We start from the raw sequence: 18,479 nt of genomic DNA, 5'->3' as shown, positions 1-18,479 counted from the left end.
CTAAAGAGTTTAAAGCCTTCCCGTTGTTCTTCAGATACAGAAGGAGCCACGTCTCCATGGGCGGGCATCCCCCGGCCTCCCTCATCTCTGCCTTCTGTGGGCTGGGCTGCCGTGTGCCGGGGCGCCATCTTGGATCCTGTAGGGAGGCCACCCCCAGTGGTACCGGCGCTGGAGACAAGGGTCCTGGGCTTTCGAAGGCCACGCAGAGCAGAGGCACCCAACCTTCTCAGACCCCTCCATGACTGAAAAATACTCTTTAACATCCTCGGCCTTAAACAAGGTTCCTTATCAAAGTAACTGACCCATAGCCTAAGCAATGCATGGTCCGATTATGAGTTCTGCATACCACACGCCTCTCCATGGTGTCTGCCAGGGTTGCGACGAGGTATTTCCTGGCATACTTATGGTTGACTTCCTCTTCAACTTTTCAAGCAGACAGTGAGTCCCGTGAGGTCAGGGTCCATAGTTGTCTTCTGAGCCCTAATATTCTCGGTGCCTGCAGGACCGTCAATAACTATTTGCTGAGTACAAATACATTAAAACTCGGAGACCCTCCAGTCAGGCTTGGGTAGTCAGAAGCCTCCTTTCCGTGAGGGCTGAACAGGGATTCAGAAGGCAACAGCAGAGGACTCCCTACTTCCCACGCTTTGGGGGAACAACTGGAGCCCTCCTGCTCCCCGCAGGTCTCTGAGCTAGAATATGAAGCTGAGCCGTATTTCCTCCTGACCAGCAAGTTTCAGGCTTGGGCAAAGCTATGAAGTTCTTGTCAACTGGAAAGCCATCGCACGAAGATGTCTGTTTGTCTGGCAGTGCTTAGCTCAACGCTGGCATGTACAAATGGCTTCATGAATCCCTCACTGGGTGAATGCCACATCCCCTGTCCTTTATTCCAGCCCTGGAGAGGATGAGAACCAGAGGGGACGGCAGGCATAGGGGAAGCAGCATTGGAGCATGATAGTGGCTGGGTCTCTGCTGTGTGCAGCTCCCAAAGCCTGGGACACCCCCCCACCCCCCTGACACCAGGGACTCCCAGAATGCTGTTCTTCGAGCACATGCAAACTCCTTGAACACATGTCTTTGTCTGCTCAATGGGGCAACAGACTCTAACTCAACATAGCGTAACAAGCATCGTTCAATTACCCGGTTGTTCAGCAAATAACCTTCACCTTCTTAACACAGGACCTTGTGATCTTGACTTCTCATCCAAACCACAGACAAGACAAGACAACCCCAGTCTACCTACAGCTGCGAAGGCCATTCATGTGTTTGGTCACTCAGTATTTCAGACCCTTGTCTGTGCCAGGAACTGATCTAGAAAAGAATACAGAGGTGAAGACTATGGCCAGGTCCCTCATGCTGTCTACATTCTTGTGCAGAGGGACAGATGGTAAACGAACAAGGACATTTCAAGGTTGGTGAGTTATAGGAGGAAAAGTCAATCAGGTGATCGGTGTGCAAGGTCACAGATTGCCTCTCTGAGAATACGACATCTCAGCTAAGACCTAAAGATTAGAATGATCAACTCACACAAAGAGTCTAGTCAGAGGAATTGGCAGGTGCAAAGGCCCTGTGGCAGGACAAGTTTGGCTCATAAGGGGCACGTTTCCCAGAGGCCAGGGTAAAGGGAGATGGGTGACTGATGAGAGAAGCATGGGGGTAAGATTAGGGGCCACGTTCAAAAGCTGGGGTTTTATTCCTGGTATGGTGGGAAGCCCTGAAGTCTGAGACCAAGAGAGAGTTGCATGATCTGGTTATGCTTTAAAGGGAATACAGTACTTGGGCCATTTTGAGAAGAATGGATGGCAAGAGTACCAACAGTGAGCTCAGCTTAGGGGAGAATTTCCAGGGGACCTAACCAGGGTCCTTGCAAGGCCTGGGTTTACAAACGGCTGGTGTTCCTGGGCAGAGGCACTGCACGCCCAAGGGAGATGCTCCAAAAACATGGCAGGTCCCACGGCCACAGATGCCACTCCAGAGCTTCCCAGGAGGGACTGGGGGGACTGGGACCAACCCCCTAAAAGTCCACACCATGACTCCCATGTTAAGGGCTGCTTTCGGGCAATTTGCTAGCTACGTCACTTGCGAGGAAACAAAATCAGAGCATCAAGAGGTCTAATGCTTGTCAGCAACGTGTGGGCGAGGGGGATGGCGGCGGGAGTCGGTGCAGGCTAACACGTCAGTGTCCTCATTTACCCACGCCCACGCCATTCTGCTCAGCACATTTCCAGAATTTATCCCACAGACAGAGTCACAAAAGTGCAAGACGGTGTTTGCACATGGTGGATCAAAGTAGCGTCTCCAGGCAAAGGACAGAATCCACTCAAGGCCAGGGAATGGGGGGACTGCTTTAGACAATCGATGCTTTATGCCATCATAAGCAAATGCTTTTAAGAGGATGGGGAAGAACTTCACAGACTGATGTAGAGGAATTACAAGATGTGTGAGTGGCTGGAAGAAAGAGGCAATGCTGTTTATTGTTGAAGGGGGGAAGAAATTGTGTGTGTGTGTGTGTGTGTGTGTGTGTGCGCGCGCATGCGTGAACATGTGCGTGCATGTGCGTACGTGCATGAGTGTGTGCGTATGTGCTTTCACATGCCAAGAATGTCTTTGGAAAGGGGATGATAAAGGGCCTATGCTGCTGGGCTGCGGGAAGGGAGCTGGGTAAGTAGAGGGCAGGAGTAGACCTCTGCGCGTGGGCCTGTCCACATTTTGAGTTTGGAACTCTGTGAACACATCACCTTCCTTCCTGCACTCCTCCAGAAGAAAATAAATTAAGAGCCAAAAAAATAAAAGCAGAAGGGGAAAATGTGCATCAGTAAAATGACGAATTACAAGGAGCCTTCGACCTTTGGGTTGGCGTATACATAGTCAAAGCCAGGAACATTTGCCTCCCACCCCCAGGGGCCTGGAGGCTACCTCTGTCCCTCCAGCATCCGACTCCACCATCCCTTACATGCTCGGGCTGCACTGAGGACGGGAGCAAATCACAGAGCCAGCCAGCTGCCCAAACTCCAGGGAGCGAGTGAGCCCAGAGCAGGGGGGCGAGGAGGAAGGGGAGCAGAACCGCTGGAGCAATGCTGGGGACAAAGTCCCGGCCAGCAGGACAGTGTGGCTCCATGACCGACCTGTGCCACCACGGGAAAGAGTGCTGTTCCTTGTCACAATTACAACGCCAGGAAGTCAGAGCCACGGTGTGAGAATGTCAGCGAAGCTTCACTCCGTGGGGACTAGGAGAACGCAGTCTTTCTGGACGTTGGCTATAGACTGACATCTTCAATACCCATGAGCTCAACACCCTGATAAATATTGTTATTTTTCCTCCCATTTTCACATGAGACCCAAAGAAACAGACTCATTTGCACAAAACCACACAGGTCCCAAGGATAAGAGCTAAGACGAGGACCATGTTGCCTGGCAGGCTCCCGAGGCCATACTATTGCTCCTGGAACCATTTTCCTTCATGGGATGCTTGGACAAAGTGTCTCATTTTGCACAAATTGACTCGTTTGCACAAAATGTCCAACACTGCAAAGCCTCTTCCAGGAGCCATGGTTTTAACTCCCAGTGTCTCCTCTTTTTCTACAGAAGCTGATTTCCTCTGGGGGGCTGGCTCCCTCCACTGTAGGCAGGCTCAATGGGATGAAAATCCACAGATGACGGACTCTCCAGCTTTTCACCATAGGATGGAGGAACCCAACGGCCATTGCAGAGCAGTGTTCAAGGCCAAAGCCAGCCCTTGGGTCTCTAGGAACATCCCTTCTTCTCTCGAGCCTCTCAAAACTTCTCTTCCTGTTCACCCACCCCCAGGGCTTCCAGCACATTCTCTTGGGAGAGTTCAGTTTCTATAAATGCCAGAACACACCAAGAACCTCAACCACGTTGGGCTTTAGCCTTTGGCGCAGGCTGAGTGCGGGAGAGAAGGGATCATTCTAAGGAGAACACACACAGTGTTCACATCAAGAAATTCTCCTGCCACGGTGCTGACGTGAGCGTGTCGGGCCTGTAGAGTGGGCTGTGTGGGGACATGTCTGACTCTGGGGACCCTATGTCACCGACTGGGATATTTTCATTTGTGGCAATCTGTCTGGTGTATTTTCTGCAGTATCTTCAAATCTCTCTTTGAGGGAAGGCTCGGTCTGGGCAATTTCCTTCATAGAAAAGCAGATTATCTTGGTGTTCCATTCCCCTAAGCTCGCTGGGACTGTTTACACGAAGCAGAGATGAGAACACTCATATTCCAGGATTCTCCAAAAACAAACAGCCGAACATGGTTAAAAATACGAGGTCTGCAATCGAGAGTGCGTAGACGAAGCCGAGGGGTATTCTAGTCACTGTATTCTGTGACTTTTGCTTTTTGAAATGCTTCTGTCCTTTTATGACCTGCCTGATTGACTTGTGTTCCCTGGGGCTGAGCCGAAGCCCAACGGGCATGGGGGGTGCTCGGGGGCTGCTGTTCCGGGGTGGGGGGCGTTAGCTGGTGGTCCAGGGATGTGCACGGACCCAGAGAACGTCGCCAGTGTAGACTAGCTAGAGAATGCCGCTGACCTGCCTCCCCGCAGAACAGAAGCTAGGCGACGAGGGGAGCAGGGATGAGGGACACCTGGCGTACGGACAGGTATCCTGCAGGGCCGCCCAAGAGAGCTGGCGGCGAACAAGAATAAGCAACCAGAGGACGGATGTGTGTCTACAACATCTGCTGGAAACACGGGAGTCTGTGTGCCTTCATCTTCAGGCGGGATCCCGTGGGGAAAATGGGGGAAGCTGAACGTCACAAAGGGTGGGCCTCACTTCCGTGTCTTTCTAAAAGAAGCAGACCATCTGGGCCGGGAGGGCTATTTTCTGCCGCAGGCTTGACCCCTGGAGGACAGAGACGAGCAGCCCCCTAACGCACGCAGGTGTGCTTGCCTCCAACATGGAGTGCGCAACAGGCTCAGACGGGCCCCTCCTGCCCACGACTGGCTTGCTGGTGAGCTAAGCTCCTCTAGAGGTTCCTCTTTCAGGATCCGCACGGTGATTTTTACATATCAGAGCCAATGTTTGCAAACTGGGAGATGTCACATGGCAGTCTGGAGTTTCAGCTTTGCTAGAGAAACCTGGAGACTGGGCAACGTGGGGACTGCCTTTCCCCCCAGAAAGGCTCCAGAGGGAGGAGTGGGCACTCTCAGCAGGCAGGTACTCTCTGTCCTATGCTCCATCCAGCTCTCCCCGCACGCAGGGCCACCCCCTCCCTTCACCTGGCTGGCTCCTTCCGGTCTGCAGCCCACGCAGATGCCCCTGCCTTTGCTTCGCCACGTGGCCAGCCTCGCAGCCTGCAGCGGCTGGACTGAGCACCCAGATCTGCAGCCTATGTTTGCTCAAGTCTCTAGAGGACCCTGCCATCTCCCAGAAAGTGGGGGGCCCAGGGAAGGGCCGTAGAGTCCTAAAGATGGGCACTACTGGTTTATTTCTATGAAAGAGTTAGCAACCACAATGCCCGGCGGCAGCAAACTAAGTAAATTAAGATTCTTGCACTTAATAACTTGCTAGTCAGCCATGTAAATTACCAAGTTGGGGCAGGAGCTTTGGCAGTGTTACTTTACAGAAGGAGACACATCACAGTCTGGTCTCAACTGTATACAAATACACGCACAATAATGGTGACCGTGAGCATAAGGTGTGGAATCCCTGTTTACGGAGGCATTTTTGAACATGTTTTTCCAAGGCTGAAAGGGACATATGGGCATGGAAGAAAGTAAGGCTAATCCAAAGAGAAAGAAGCAACATAACGTCTCAGTTTGGAGCTAGTGAGTCTTTAACACCAGCAGAGCGTTTACTCGCCCTTCCCAGCCCCCAAGCAGGCACAGAGATATGGCTGACACCGGCAACACAGTTTGCATGTTGGAACTGCGGCTGTCCATGCTCACTTTAATTCGTGCAACAGACATGAGCATTTTCCATTTATTTATAGACATGCGAATTATTTCAAAACTTTTTTCTCGTTTGCACAAATATTCAGTCGGATGCTTCCTCCCTCTGCCTTCATTTCTTTGCTTCACTGGCCCAGTGGCGTGCTGACTCCGTTCAAGAAATCATGAGAAAGATTTACTGAGATATACAGTGTGTACAAAGCATTCTGTGAAACAGAAGTACACACAGTATAGTTTTTATGCTCTCAAGCGTGAAGAAGGATACAGAGTATTTTGGCTACTTAGAGTTTCATTTTTAAGTACTATGTTTGCTTCCTGGGAGACATTAGAACAGCAATATTTTAATAATAAAGTCCAATAGGAAAATTTTTAAATGTCCAAGCGAAGCAATTTGAGTGAAGGTGTGCTGTACACACCAGCATGGGGTATGACGCGCCATGGAGAGTCGCTTAGGTGGGCTTGGGGACCCTCCCCCGGGGAGTCAGCCTCTGGGCCACGGAGGCTCCATCCCCAACGGGAGCTCCCTGCTCACTTAAAAGCACATCCGCAGTTCAAAGACACACGGACTCTCTGGCATTAGCTGGACTGCAGAGAGGGAGGCTCGGATAAAGCGTCAGGTAAACCGTATCTCGGAAAAAAGTGCAGCTTGGGACTGGGGGGAGTCATGGTCAGCTGCGCCTCCCTCCAGGCAGGGGTCACCTCCCAGCCTGATGAGGTTCTTGCTGGGTCAGACCCCAGCTGCTCACGCCAGCCCTGCTATCCAGGTTTAAAGAAAGATTCAGGATGGTAGGAGACTGAAAGCCAAGCCAGAGATGCTCCCTCTGGAACCTTCACCAAAAGTGCCTTGGAGGGCACCCCTGGGGGGCAGCGGCTGGCCACAGCCTTCACCCTCTTCCTGCGGACAGGACACAGAGGCATTTGCTTCCTGCCCAGTTGACTCAGACTCACGGTCCTGGTGTGGGGGGATCTGGACAAAACGTGAATGGCTCTGTTGGCTTCACACCCTGTGGGTATGAAGTACAGCCTCGGAGGCCGTTAGCTGAGTTTGCATGATTGCGGAGACGCTCAGGCTGTTGAAATATTAATCTCGGGGTTAGAATGAAATGCAACACAATTAGGTGTGCATATGGACAGTGGCCAACTCTCTTCCTGGATCTGAGGGTTTACGGACAGATGGCAGCAGGACCCCAAGCCCAGAGCTTCTGGGCTCCGGGGAGAAAGCCCTGCATCAACGTAAAGCCTTGGTGGGCAGCTTTCCTAACAAATTCTTCCTCCCAGTTGCACACGGAAGAGGCCATTCCACCAGGGAGGGAAGCGGGGGCCCTTACGTTTCTGACAATCCCAGACCCTGAGATGTTGCTCCATGTCTAAGTGATTTTGCAGGTAAGGGACGGGGAAGACGGAAACTGTCACGGAAGGGAAGGTATGTGGTCAGAGAAAGCACCCGCCTGCCCAGATCCCTGGGGAGCTCCGCGGCGTCTATCACAGCTGAGAACTGTCTGTGCCAAAGCAGAGGGGGGCATATTTTATGCTCCGCAACCATCCATCACGTGCAAGGATTGCCTCCGGAAGATGAAAACTCTCTGGCTTTCCCAAGCGTGAGCCAAAGCGCCCCGGAGCCCAGGACTGTGCTTTGAAGGATGCAGGTGCAGGGTGTCGGAGCAAAGCCTGCTGCTGACGACTGACTCGGTCCCCCCATCCAGAATTCATCTCTGGGAGCCCAAACCCTTCACATGACTGTACTCATAGAGGGGACCTCTAGGGAGATAATGAAGGTTGGCGGAGGTCATAAGGGTGGGTCCGAACCTGGTAGGACTGGGGTCCTTGTAAGAAGGGACAGCAGAGCTCTCTTGCTGTCCCTCTCTCCTTTTCTTTCTCTTTCTCTCTCCCCGCCCCCGAGGGCACGCAGAGGAAAGGCTATGTGTGGACACAGCTGGAAAGCCAGGAAAAGAAGTCTCCGCCAAAGCCAGCCCTGAAAACAGCTCGATCTTGGGCGTCCAGCCCCCAGAACTAGGAGAGAATAAATGTCTGTCTCTTAAGCCCCCATCTGCCTGTGGCATTTCTTTAGGGCCGCCCAGCTGACCACTGGCCCACACAGGTGCCCAGAGGCCGACAGGGGGCTTGAAGGGGGAACCCGGGGGCTGGAGTGGGCACGCAACACACCGGCCCATTCATTGTGTTTATTCTACTACAACAGGAACATGCACCAATTATACCTCTGTTCTAATCACCGAGGATTATCATTTAAAATAAACCTTACAGTTTAATACTTAACTGCAGTGCGCATTAGGAACAAGCAGACAATACATTGAAGGATGATATCACTAAAAATAAAGGTGCATTTAAAAAACCCAGAGCAATTCAAAGTTGATTCAAAGGAAAAGTGACTCGAGCCCTGATCCGAGCATCCACGAAGAGGTGTGACCCCGGGTGAGCGCCTGCCGTGGCTGACAGTCCTGTGGGGTTTTCCATTTTCCAAGCTGATTCTGCAGCGTCCCCCGCAACATCCCTTGGGTGCACTATTCTCCTGAGCCAATGAACCAGGATCCTCAATTTTTAGTGCAACAAGGCTCGCTAATTGAGGCAGGAACGGTAAATTTCCTTCTGAATCAACTGGATTGAGTCCAATGGAGAAGGCAAGTCGGCTGAAGGAGGACGGTTGATACTCAGCTAAGGGAAGGCAGGTTTAAGCCACTGGCCTGGGATCCACACCCCTCTGTTTCGTGGCCCAGCTACTTTCCTGGCATAATTTCTGCAAATCTTTTCTATGTCACCTGCAGCCAGACCACACCCCTCCACCCATCCTTCCCCCCATCCTTCCCCCTGACCTTCAAGGAGAGCTCACAGGCACCACTGCAGAAAGCCGTCGGGGCCCGGAAGAGCTGTCAGCCCGACGCTCCCAGGGAGCACCACCTCCTGGCACCCACCCTCCCGTACATGCCCCTCTCCGGAGCGCGGCCCAGACTTGATTCCAATGAACAGAATACAGTAGGAGCGTGCGATGCCACTTGTGAGATTAGGTTACGAAATACTCCAGTTCCCATTTGCTGGCATTTCGGTTCTCCCAGGACCTTCTCAAAGGCTTAACTTGGTGGAGGAAGGCACCTACCAAAGAAGAAGAAACTGAGGCCCACGGCCCTATAGCCTCGAGGACCTGAATCCTGCCTGCAAACATGTGAGCCTGGGAGAGGGTCGGCTCTGTCAAGCCTTCAGATGAGACCGTGGTTCCCGGAGGAGGAGATGGCGACTGCCCCTTAGTGACAGGCCCTGGGGAAGGGGTCCCGGTTAGGATGGGCCCAAATCCCTGACCCACGGAGACCACGAGATAGATAATAAATGTGTCCTTTTCTGAACTTGTAAGCTTGGGGTGATCAGTCACAGAGCAGTAGATAACAAGTGGGCGTGGCCTTTGCTCTATAGGGAGAAGGGACGAAGCCCTCCTTCCCTCCTGGGGGACTTGCACCTTCCATGACAACAAATGCCCTTATTTGAGTTGGGGTCCTTTGGGTCCCAGGTCTCCACACAGAGTTCCGCTTCCTTGATGGTGGGGGGTGGTCAGGAGCTGACTCAGTGTTTGGTGGACATCCGTGCACAGCTCATCCTCCAAGGGGACCAACCAAGATTTTCCTCGGAGCTCAGTGAGGACGGCAGTGAGCGTAGGACCCCCATCAGCCGTGTGCTGGGAAACAGGCTTTCCAACAACAAAAAAGAAGCTCCCCTCTCTGCAAACACACGTGGGACTTCCCAGAGACAGCGCCAACAGGGTCACCTCTGGGACTCCTGAGAATGTGCGGCCATAGGGCTCCCCTCCCTCGCTCTGAGACTCCTCCCGACTGGGTCATGAGGAATGACGTACATGTGTACCTTCACGTTAATGAACACCTTTGCTTTTATTTGCCTAATCAACACCAATCTTACGGGTCTGTTAGATTTTATGTGCGTTGGATTCAGGAGACTTAATTTTGCCTCTGATCTCCTGCTAGTACCAGGGGATGCCGGCACACGTTTTCCTGGTCCCTTTTTCACGAGCTGAAACATTTGGACACACAACCCTCACCCCATGTGATGTACTGACATTCCTTCTTGTGGGGAGGATCGGGGGAAAGGTTGGTATTTGAATCAGGAAGCTGCTGGGACACCAGATGTCTCACTGGCTACGCATTAAAGGAAGGACCGCGGGGAGAGGGCTTATGATCAAAGAACTGGGTGTTTCTAAACCAAGTGGAGAATTCGCAGAATTTTTTTCTTGGCAGCCTTGCAGCGTTCAGTTAAGAAAACGTGTCCGATGATGGGATACATTTTTCTTTAGTGTTACTCCCTTCAAGAAAATACATGAACAGAATGTATCGAGAGCCCTAAAAATGATCAGAATTTTTGATTGTAAAGAAACCACCTTAAGCGCAAAGAGAAGTGGATAAACCTTTATGAGAAAGATGGTTTACTGCTGCAGTGTTTATAAAAATAAAAATAAAAAGAACCACCGCCACGTCCGAGGACGTGGGCAGGGTTATTTACGCAATGTTAAATCTGCATGACGGAACACCGCAGGGCCGCTAAGCCATTTCTGAGGACAATTTAATGTCAGGAGGAAATGTGTTCGACAGGAGCGAAAGTGTCTTAAAATCTGTATAGATTACGATGCCGGGTTTGTAAGATAAATATGCTGACTGCACGTTTACCGTGTGTATAAAACACGGGAGGGGAACGGACCAACTTGTCAGCCAGGGGTTATTCTTTGCTGACAGAATACTGATGCGTTCTTCGACGTTTCTCCCCTCGCTTAACTACGCTTCACAAATACTTTAAAGTGAGACTGTGTTATTTTTACATGCAGTAAATACTTCTTTTAAATAATAATCCGGGTGCTGCATAGTATCTCACATAGCGTGTCCTTGTGTCCTATCATCACTGATGGTCACCCCACGTTTAAATGTCTCCTCACTGCTATTGGGGTCTAATCCTTCATGATTCAGACACCAGCTTCAACGTGGGCATTTCCCCCCACCACCAAGCGGCGCTGCCACACCAGCTGGGGTCCTCCAGTTCAGCGCCATCCTGAGCTGGTCCACCCGGAGAGGGCATGGGATCCCCCAGGGGAGGGGCGGGGTCCCCCAGGACTGCCCCCACCCACAGGTGACAGTGGCAGGTGCAGGCTGTCCCTGGGCTAATCATGAGACTAACATAGTATGAATTAATACTGTAGATCCCAGGACTCAGAGAAACCCTTACTGACCAGGGTAAAGGACCTAACGCAGGAGCAGGCAGATGGAGGAGACGCACAGGGCAGGGCGCGGGGAAGGGCGCAGGGCTTCATGTCCTCTCTGGGTGCCACACGCCCCAAATCTCCATGGGCTCACCCACCTGCAAGCTCTCTGAGACCCATTCTTTGGCGTTTTTCTGGAGGCCTCATGACAGAGGTAAGATGGATGATATCCTCGACCGTTGATAACTGAAGTCAAACTCCAGACCCTCTGCCCCGGTAGATGTTGGGGGTGGGGTTCGCGCAGCCTAGGTGCTTTCCAAAAGTCACCTCATTAACGTAAGAAAAGTCACCTTTGCTGCTCTCATCCATAAGGAAACTCTCAGGGTTTTAGGAGCCCCATGAGGGGAACAGGGAGAAAGCCCAAATACGTATTTCTTATTATAAAGCACGATGTCACACCCTCTGTGCAAAGAGTGAGCACTTGGAAGAAAGCAGCGGCTGCTAGTCCGGGGGGGCAGGGGGAGGTGACACAGCCCAGCGACCAGAGCCCAGGTGGAGCGCATGCCCGCGGCCGGGAGGCAGAGCCAACCCCGCTCACAAGCCTCTGCTCCAAGCCCGAACCGCAGCCTCAGAGCCCGAGCCAAGCCTGCCCCGCCTGGAGACACCAGAGGGTCCTGCCAGTGACAGAGGCGCCTCCAGACCTCCAGGCCAAGAGGTTCACAGCTCCGCTAAGCAGCGGGTAAATGTGGGCGTCAAGCAAGCCTTCCAGGCGGCGACCCGGTCCCCGGAGCCCACGTCATCAGGCCTTACCTGTTGCGCACGCTGGACCCCAGGCGCTGGCACAGCACAGTGGTCGTGGCATGCTTCCCGCCGTTGCCCAGCTCCTGCTTCACGTCCCACTGCCGGGGCTCGCTGGTCCGGGTGCCCAAGATGTTCACCCCCTTCTTCACCTTGGCTCTGCAGGCAGGAAGACAGGCAAGAGAGAGCCACAGGCGTTAAAGACCTGGCTTGGCCACGGGGCCCACACTCTGCTCCACGACCCCGTGATCCTCCCCTGCTTGTTCCGTCATCCGTGTTTCCGTGGCCCGTGCGGAGGCGGGTGGAGGGCAGCAGGGGGAAGGGTCCCTGGGCACCCCACACCGAGAAGCAGCCTCGTGAGGCATTCAGGGGCAGCGTCCGTCTGCCCGAGACAGTCGTTCTCATTCGGGGGGCACGGGGCCATGTCAGGACACGTTTCTGGTTGTCGCTACCTGGTGGGGGCTGCTCTTTGGTGGGGAGAAACCAAGGACACAGCTAACCCTCCTGCCATGTCCAGTCTGGCCCCCGAGACACAGGCCCGTTGGTTGGAGGGGGGTCAAATCTCCCGCCGAGGCTTCCACTCTGGTTTCCCCACTCTATTGCTGTGTGGTCTCAGGACAACTAATAACCTCTCTGGGCCCCGAGTCTCCCTCTATAAGGAATCTGCCCCCAGAACTGAACACAGGTATGTACGCACGCACAGAAAGAGATTAAAGCAGTGTGAGGTATACAACAAGCACTTAATAAATGTGAGTTAGGGCTCCGTTCCCGCATCCTGCTGCGCGTGACCACCGGGCCTCCTCCGGGAAGGCACGGACCCGAAGGCACACAAGTCAGGATGTGGGAAAAACCAAGCTCTCCTCCAGGACGGACGTTCTGGTCGTGGCTCAGCCCCTGTGACCCTCACTGCTCTTGTCAGCAGACCCATGGGACGAACGGTAGGTGGGACACAGATGGCCACCTGTCCTCCCCCCTTTCACCTCCCCCCACGGAGTCTTGCTCCCGGGAGGACACGAGTGCTGTTTGGAAAGACAAGGTAGGGAGAGGACTTGCACGGCTGCGGCAAACTCTGGAACCTGGGAGAAGATGCAGGAGCAGGACTCCCACATGCAGCTGCCCATGGTCGGCAGGAAGAGAGAGAGCGCAGAGGGCTGATGCCACGGTCGCCCGTCCCCAGGATCGGTGGTCCCAGCCCCGACGTGGGAGGAGTGGATGAGGCGAGAACAAGGAGAATTTGCAGAGTCTGCTGATGAAGCAGCTGGACGCAAGGGTTCTCCCCCTTCCCACCCAGCGTGGTGCGTGCAGAACTCTGCCTCGGGGCTGGGGGACCCCTGGGGTGGGGAGCGTGGGGTTGCTGTGGTGCAGAGAGACAGGCGACGTGACCCTCTATCAACTGATCACTGCAATTCCAAGCCTCTGTCTCCAACCTGGACCGTCTCCCTCCAGGAAAAAAAGCAAGGTTCAGTGTGGACACTGGCATCGGCGCAGGACTCAGGAGTGACCCTGTCCTGGGGGGGGTGCTCCCTTTCAGTCTGGCTATCCCCGAGCTGCCCCATGGCACCTGCACATGCCTTTATACCTGATGTCCCCGCGCTTTCTCAGCGTTTGAAACCCAAATGTGTCTCTCCTTCTTTACAAAAGGTGCTGGACTCGGTGTAACACAGAGAGGACGAGTTCCTTAAAGAAAATCAATGAGGAGGGCAAACTCGGAACACAGAGAGCCTAACTTTAAAAAAAAAAATTATTTATTTATGTGACAGACAGAGATCACAAGTAGGCAGAGAGAGAAAGAGAGAGAGAGAGAGAGGAGGAAGCAGGCTCCCCGCGGAGCAGAGAGCCTGATGCGGGGCTCGATCCCAGGACCCTGAGATCATGACCTGAGCCGAAGGCAGAGGCTTTAACCCACTGAGCCACCCAGGCACCCAGAAAGCCCAACTTCTGTCCTCCGATGCATCTGTCTCTCGGTGAGCTAGAGTCTGCACGTAACATGCTCTCCCTAGAAGCTTCTAGAAGCCACTGGCACAGCTGCTGCTGGAATGAGCATCTGTGCGGTGTGAGGAGGGGACGTGGGGGGCGGGGGCCGGGTACCACCTGGTCTCTGGCCCTGCAAGGCTGAGTCAGCCAAATCCGATCCGCAGAGTATGTAATAAAGGAAAGCGTATAATTAGTTGCTATTATGGGCCGGACGTGTACTTCCGTCTAAACCCACACGCCGAACCCCCACCCCCAGGACTGGAGAACATGACCTCGCATGCACACAGAGGCAGTCCAGCTCATGGGCAGCTCCGGGGTGTCCCGGTGCAAGGACCGGTGACCTCGTGTGCTCCAAAGAAGGAGCAGCTGGTAGATGGACCGCATACTGGACAACGCCACGGAAGGACGAAGCCAGCCATCCGTGCACCCTGGAGAGAAGCCTGGGGCCAGCTGCTCCCTCAGAGCCCTCAGATGGGACCCTGATTCTGAACTTCTGGCCTCAAATGCATGAGATGACCCACCTGTCCTTTAAGCCACCACCTGATACCTTGTTATGGAAGCACTCGCAAATGCACACAGTTGACAATGGGAAAATAAAATCAAAGTTGGGGGTGGGGGACCTGTATGGCTCGGTGGGTAGAACGGGGGACTCCTGATCTTGGGATTGTAGGTTCGAGCCCCATGTTCGAGCTGGGACATTCAGTCGTTCAGCAAACACTGAGTGTGGCACATGGTGCCATGTGTCCTGTGCTGAGTTTGGAAGCTGCCCCATGATTCCTACCTCGGATCCCACGAAAGCGAAGCTGGGGGCTGCTCCCAGAGCCTTGTGGACGCGAATTAAAGACCCAGATCAGCCGGCCTCACACTAGGCAGCCTGAGGGTTGGCCTGACCTCCTCGCCTCAGCCCTGCATTAACAGACTTTTCTCTGGCTGGTGGCATGGGGGACTACCAGAGAGGGTCCAGGTGTGACGAGACATGGCCTGCTGTCACTGCCTTTGAGAAGGGAGTGGCCATGCATGAGCCCAGGGATGCGTGGCAGCCGTTTGGAGCTGAATGTATGCCGCCTCCCCTGACAACCCGCAGGGACGCAGGGTCCCCCCCAGTCCTGCCACAATTGAAAGTGAGTTCAGCCAACAACAGTCTAAGGGATCTTGGAGGAAGAGTCACGCCTATAGCCCCCAGGTAAGAACCCAGCCCTGCCAACACCCGATTTCTGCTTTGAGAGACCCCAGCCCAGAATTTGGTTCACAGCACCTTGAGCTCATACACGGCTGCTCTTTTAACTTGCAAGTCTGTAGCGATCTGTTGCACATCCTGGAAAAGAGCCCAGTGTTGCAGGAGCAGCAATGCACCCAGGAAGGCGGGGGCAGAAAACATGAGAACAGAACCTGCGGGCTAGGAGACGGGGCAGCGTCCCCCATGGAAATAGGATGTGTGGGTGAGCGTGACCACTCCACGTAGATTCAGCCTGCTTGCAACGCTATTCATGAGCGCGTCCCCCAGTTTCCTTTATTCACTGACATCAGGGTTTCTTGACTCAAGCTCAACTGCTATGTGGGGACAGACATCACTTTGCCACAGGATGCCGTGCATTGTAGGATGTCTAGCTGCTTCTTCCCAGAAGATGCCAGTAGCACCCTTCCCCGGGTGTGACAACTAGACATGTCTCCAGACACTCTCGAGTGTCTTTAATTGGGGCAGGGGGCCAGTCAAACCATCCTTGACTGAGGGCCAGTGATTTTCTGACCCTTCTTGGCACAGAGCAGACCATCCTCATCCCAAGGCATGGACCAAGTGACCTTCAACGAAGAGGCAAACTTAGGGGGCTCGCCCCTCTCTGCCTCAGAGTGGACGATTCCTACCTCTGACAGCTTCCAGTCCACAGGTACGTCCTCTTGAATCATTCCTAGGTTTTTGTTATCAGGGAAGCCCTCTGCCTGCTTATGGGAGTGAAGTCCCCCCAGAAATGAGGTACAGATAGGTTCCAAGGAGGTGGAGAATGTTCCAGAGGTCATCACTGCAACTGCCTAGAAGGACTTGTGTGTGTGTGTGTGCATGTATGTGCACGCGCCATGTGGGTTTGTGTGCATGCATATGTAGGGGTGTGTGTGTACCTGTCCTTGCATGGGTGTGCACACATGTGTGTGCATGCCATGTACATATGCACCTGTGTGTACCTCTGAACGTGTGCACATGTGTGTATATGAGCACACATGTGTGCATAACCACTCACTGAAAACCAGCTCCTCCTCCTCGCCCCTAAGTGACAAAGACCGGCGCTATGTAGGTCGATGCATATGGTAAATGTTCCCAGCATCCCGCATGCCAACACCCACCTGGTCTCATCCAACCACGAGGCGGGGCCGGCCTCTGACACGCGTGCTAAGGACTCTCCAGGTGCATAGCCCCAGGTCCCACCCTGCCCCTCACTCTACTCTGTGCTCCAGGTGGCTGACTCTAGGGACCCTCTACCCTCACTCCAGGGATGTCTGGCCACTGGGGACATGATATCAGATTGCAGGGCAGGGGAGGGACAAGTGGGGCATCTATGGGTCTCCATGCAGCAACAGGTGCAACTCTGCATCAGGACAGTCTGCCCCTAAGGCTCCAGGACTCACCAGGTTCCAACAACAGTGCTTTCCCCACCCCTTCAGGCCTGGGGGTACAAAGCTAGTCCCCCCATGCCTCAACCTGCCTGCACCTCTATGAACAGTCCTTCCCGTTGCAAATGATTTTCCATTAACCTTGCAGTGTGCTTTTTGTCTGCCGTTGCCCCCCGGGGGGAGGCTAGGATGCCTTCCATCCGTGGCCCATCGCTTTGCTGGTTTTCTGTTACTCCCTCTGCCATGGCGGTGATGTTCACTCTGTTGTCCACGATGACAAAGAACTTCTACCCATCCCTCAATGACAGCAGATCTCATCATGTCTCCCCCGTTGCTTGGGGCTGGCCTTTGTGTCACCATAGAATCTGCATTGTAACAGATCATACACTCTTCCTTGGCATTTTAGGAACACACTTAGGGCCATGTCTTGACTAAGTTTAGTGAACCATTACAGATGAACATAATTCACTGGAACCCAAACAGAGGAAATGCCATGACCCATGTCTCTCAGGCTAAAGAAAGAGTGTGGTGCATGAACTTTCTTTGGTAGGTGGTCACATAGCCCTCACTCTACCGTAAGAAAAATTTGCATCGACCCCACCATTTAGTAGCGATGATTTCAAGCGAATAGCGACAATGTAACACGTACCCATCAGTCACTTTCAACCGCCGTCCACGCATAGCTGACCTCGCTCATCTATCCCCTTCGATGATTTCATGTTGAAATATTTCAAACCAAAACCCAGATCCTGCACTGTTTCACTTGTGAATACCTCAAGATTTTTTTTTAAGGCATGATCATGTTCCCATTATCACATCTAATGAAATTAATAAGTTTCTAATGTAAAAATTTTCCTAATTATCTCAAAGATATTACTCGATGTAATTGGTTTGTTCCCATCAGAATCCACACAAGGCCAACTCATGGCATTTGGCTGTTACTTTTTTTTTTTTTTTTTTTGAAATACCAAGTCATTTGTCTTATTAGGTTCACGTGCTGGCTTATCTGGTTGTGTCTCGCCTGGCTGGCTGATCAGTCCTTCCAGCCCCCTATCTCCTTCCAGTCAGTTGTTGGAAGCAGAGGGGGGCTTGCAGATGGACTGGGTGCTTTGCAGATGAGCATCTGCAGAGCCCTGCTCTGGGTTTCCTACTGTGTCACGTGCCGAGCCCAGATGGGGTCAGCGTGCACTGAATGGTCTTACATAAGGATTTCTGGGAGGAGTACTGCGGTCATACACCCATGTTCCCCATGGGGGTGGGGAGGGCAAGACGAGATATTCTTGTTACAAATGCCGGCTGGCCACCAGGTTGCCGTGGCTTTGAGAAGAAGTATGATTCTGGAAAAGGGCGGACACGTAGCTTTGAAATGAGGAGCCGTGCAGGGTCCCGGCAGTGGAAGGCAAGTCTTCCTCAGATGGGGAATCCATGCTTACAGCCCCGCAGGCAAAGGTCTTCCATGCTGTGTATCATGAGGGGTCCCAGCAGCCACCTGCTAGAAACTCTGGGTGCTCCCAGCGTCACTTGGAGCGAGGCTCCCAGGAAGAGGGTCTCCTCCTGGGGAGAAAGTGGCATCTGCCAGGGAGAATGTTTCTGGCCGTCTCCAAGAGGAGATGGTGCAGCCGATGGCTGAGGGGTGGGGGTCAAGAAGGTGCTAAGCATCCCACCGTGCCCAGAACAGTTCCCACAACAAGGGATGCCCTGGCCCTGGCTCTCCGAAGTGACAGATGGAGAAACCCTGTCCTCAGGCCAAGCTCCCAGCCAGCCGTGCGGATCCGGCACCCGGAAGACATCAGAATTGCCCAGCATAACTCACGTGTGCTCCCCCAAGACGCTCTATGTTCATCTGCTGCTCTGAGATTACCACGCTGTGATCCCACGTGTGTGACCGTAGAGAATGTTTATGGTCTCACCTTATCAACTTCAGAGAGGATGCTGGCACGGGGCTAATCTAATTATGGGGGAATCAACCATCAGGAGGGTAGTTTCTGTCTCAG

The 18,479-nt window shown here is 53.3% G+C and overlaps 1 protein-coding gene across 1 annotated transcript in view; it reads right to left on the bottom strand.

Annotated features, from left to right (window-relative positions):
• TMEM132C (transmembrane protein 132C) overlaps nt 1-18,479 on the bottom strand; it is a 224,129-nt gene that overhangs the window by 95,832 nt on the left and 109,818 nt on the right. The window contains exon 4 of the mRNA XM_044244405.1: nt 11,920-12,066. Within this exon, the coding sequence (XP_044100340.1) occupies nt 11,920-12,066 (147 nt within the window). The remainder of the gene's footprint in view (nt 1-11,919; nt 12,067-18,479) is intronic.

This window comes from Neovison vison, chromosome 3 (genome assembly GCF_020171115.1).
Source record: "Neovison vison isolate M4711 chromosome 3, ASM_NN_V1, whole genome shotgun sequence".
Taxonomy (NCBI): domain Eukaryota; kingdom Metazoa; phylum Chordata; class Mammalia; order Carnivora; family Mustelidae; genus Neogale; species Neogale vison.
Note: the sequence above shows the minus strand (reverse complement) of the source record. Positions and strands in the feature narration are given on the sequence as shown.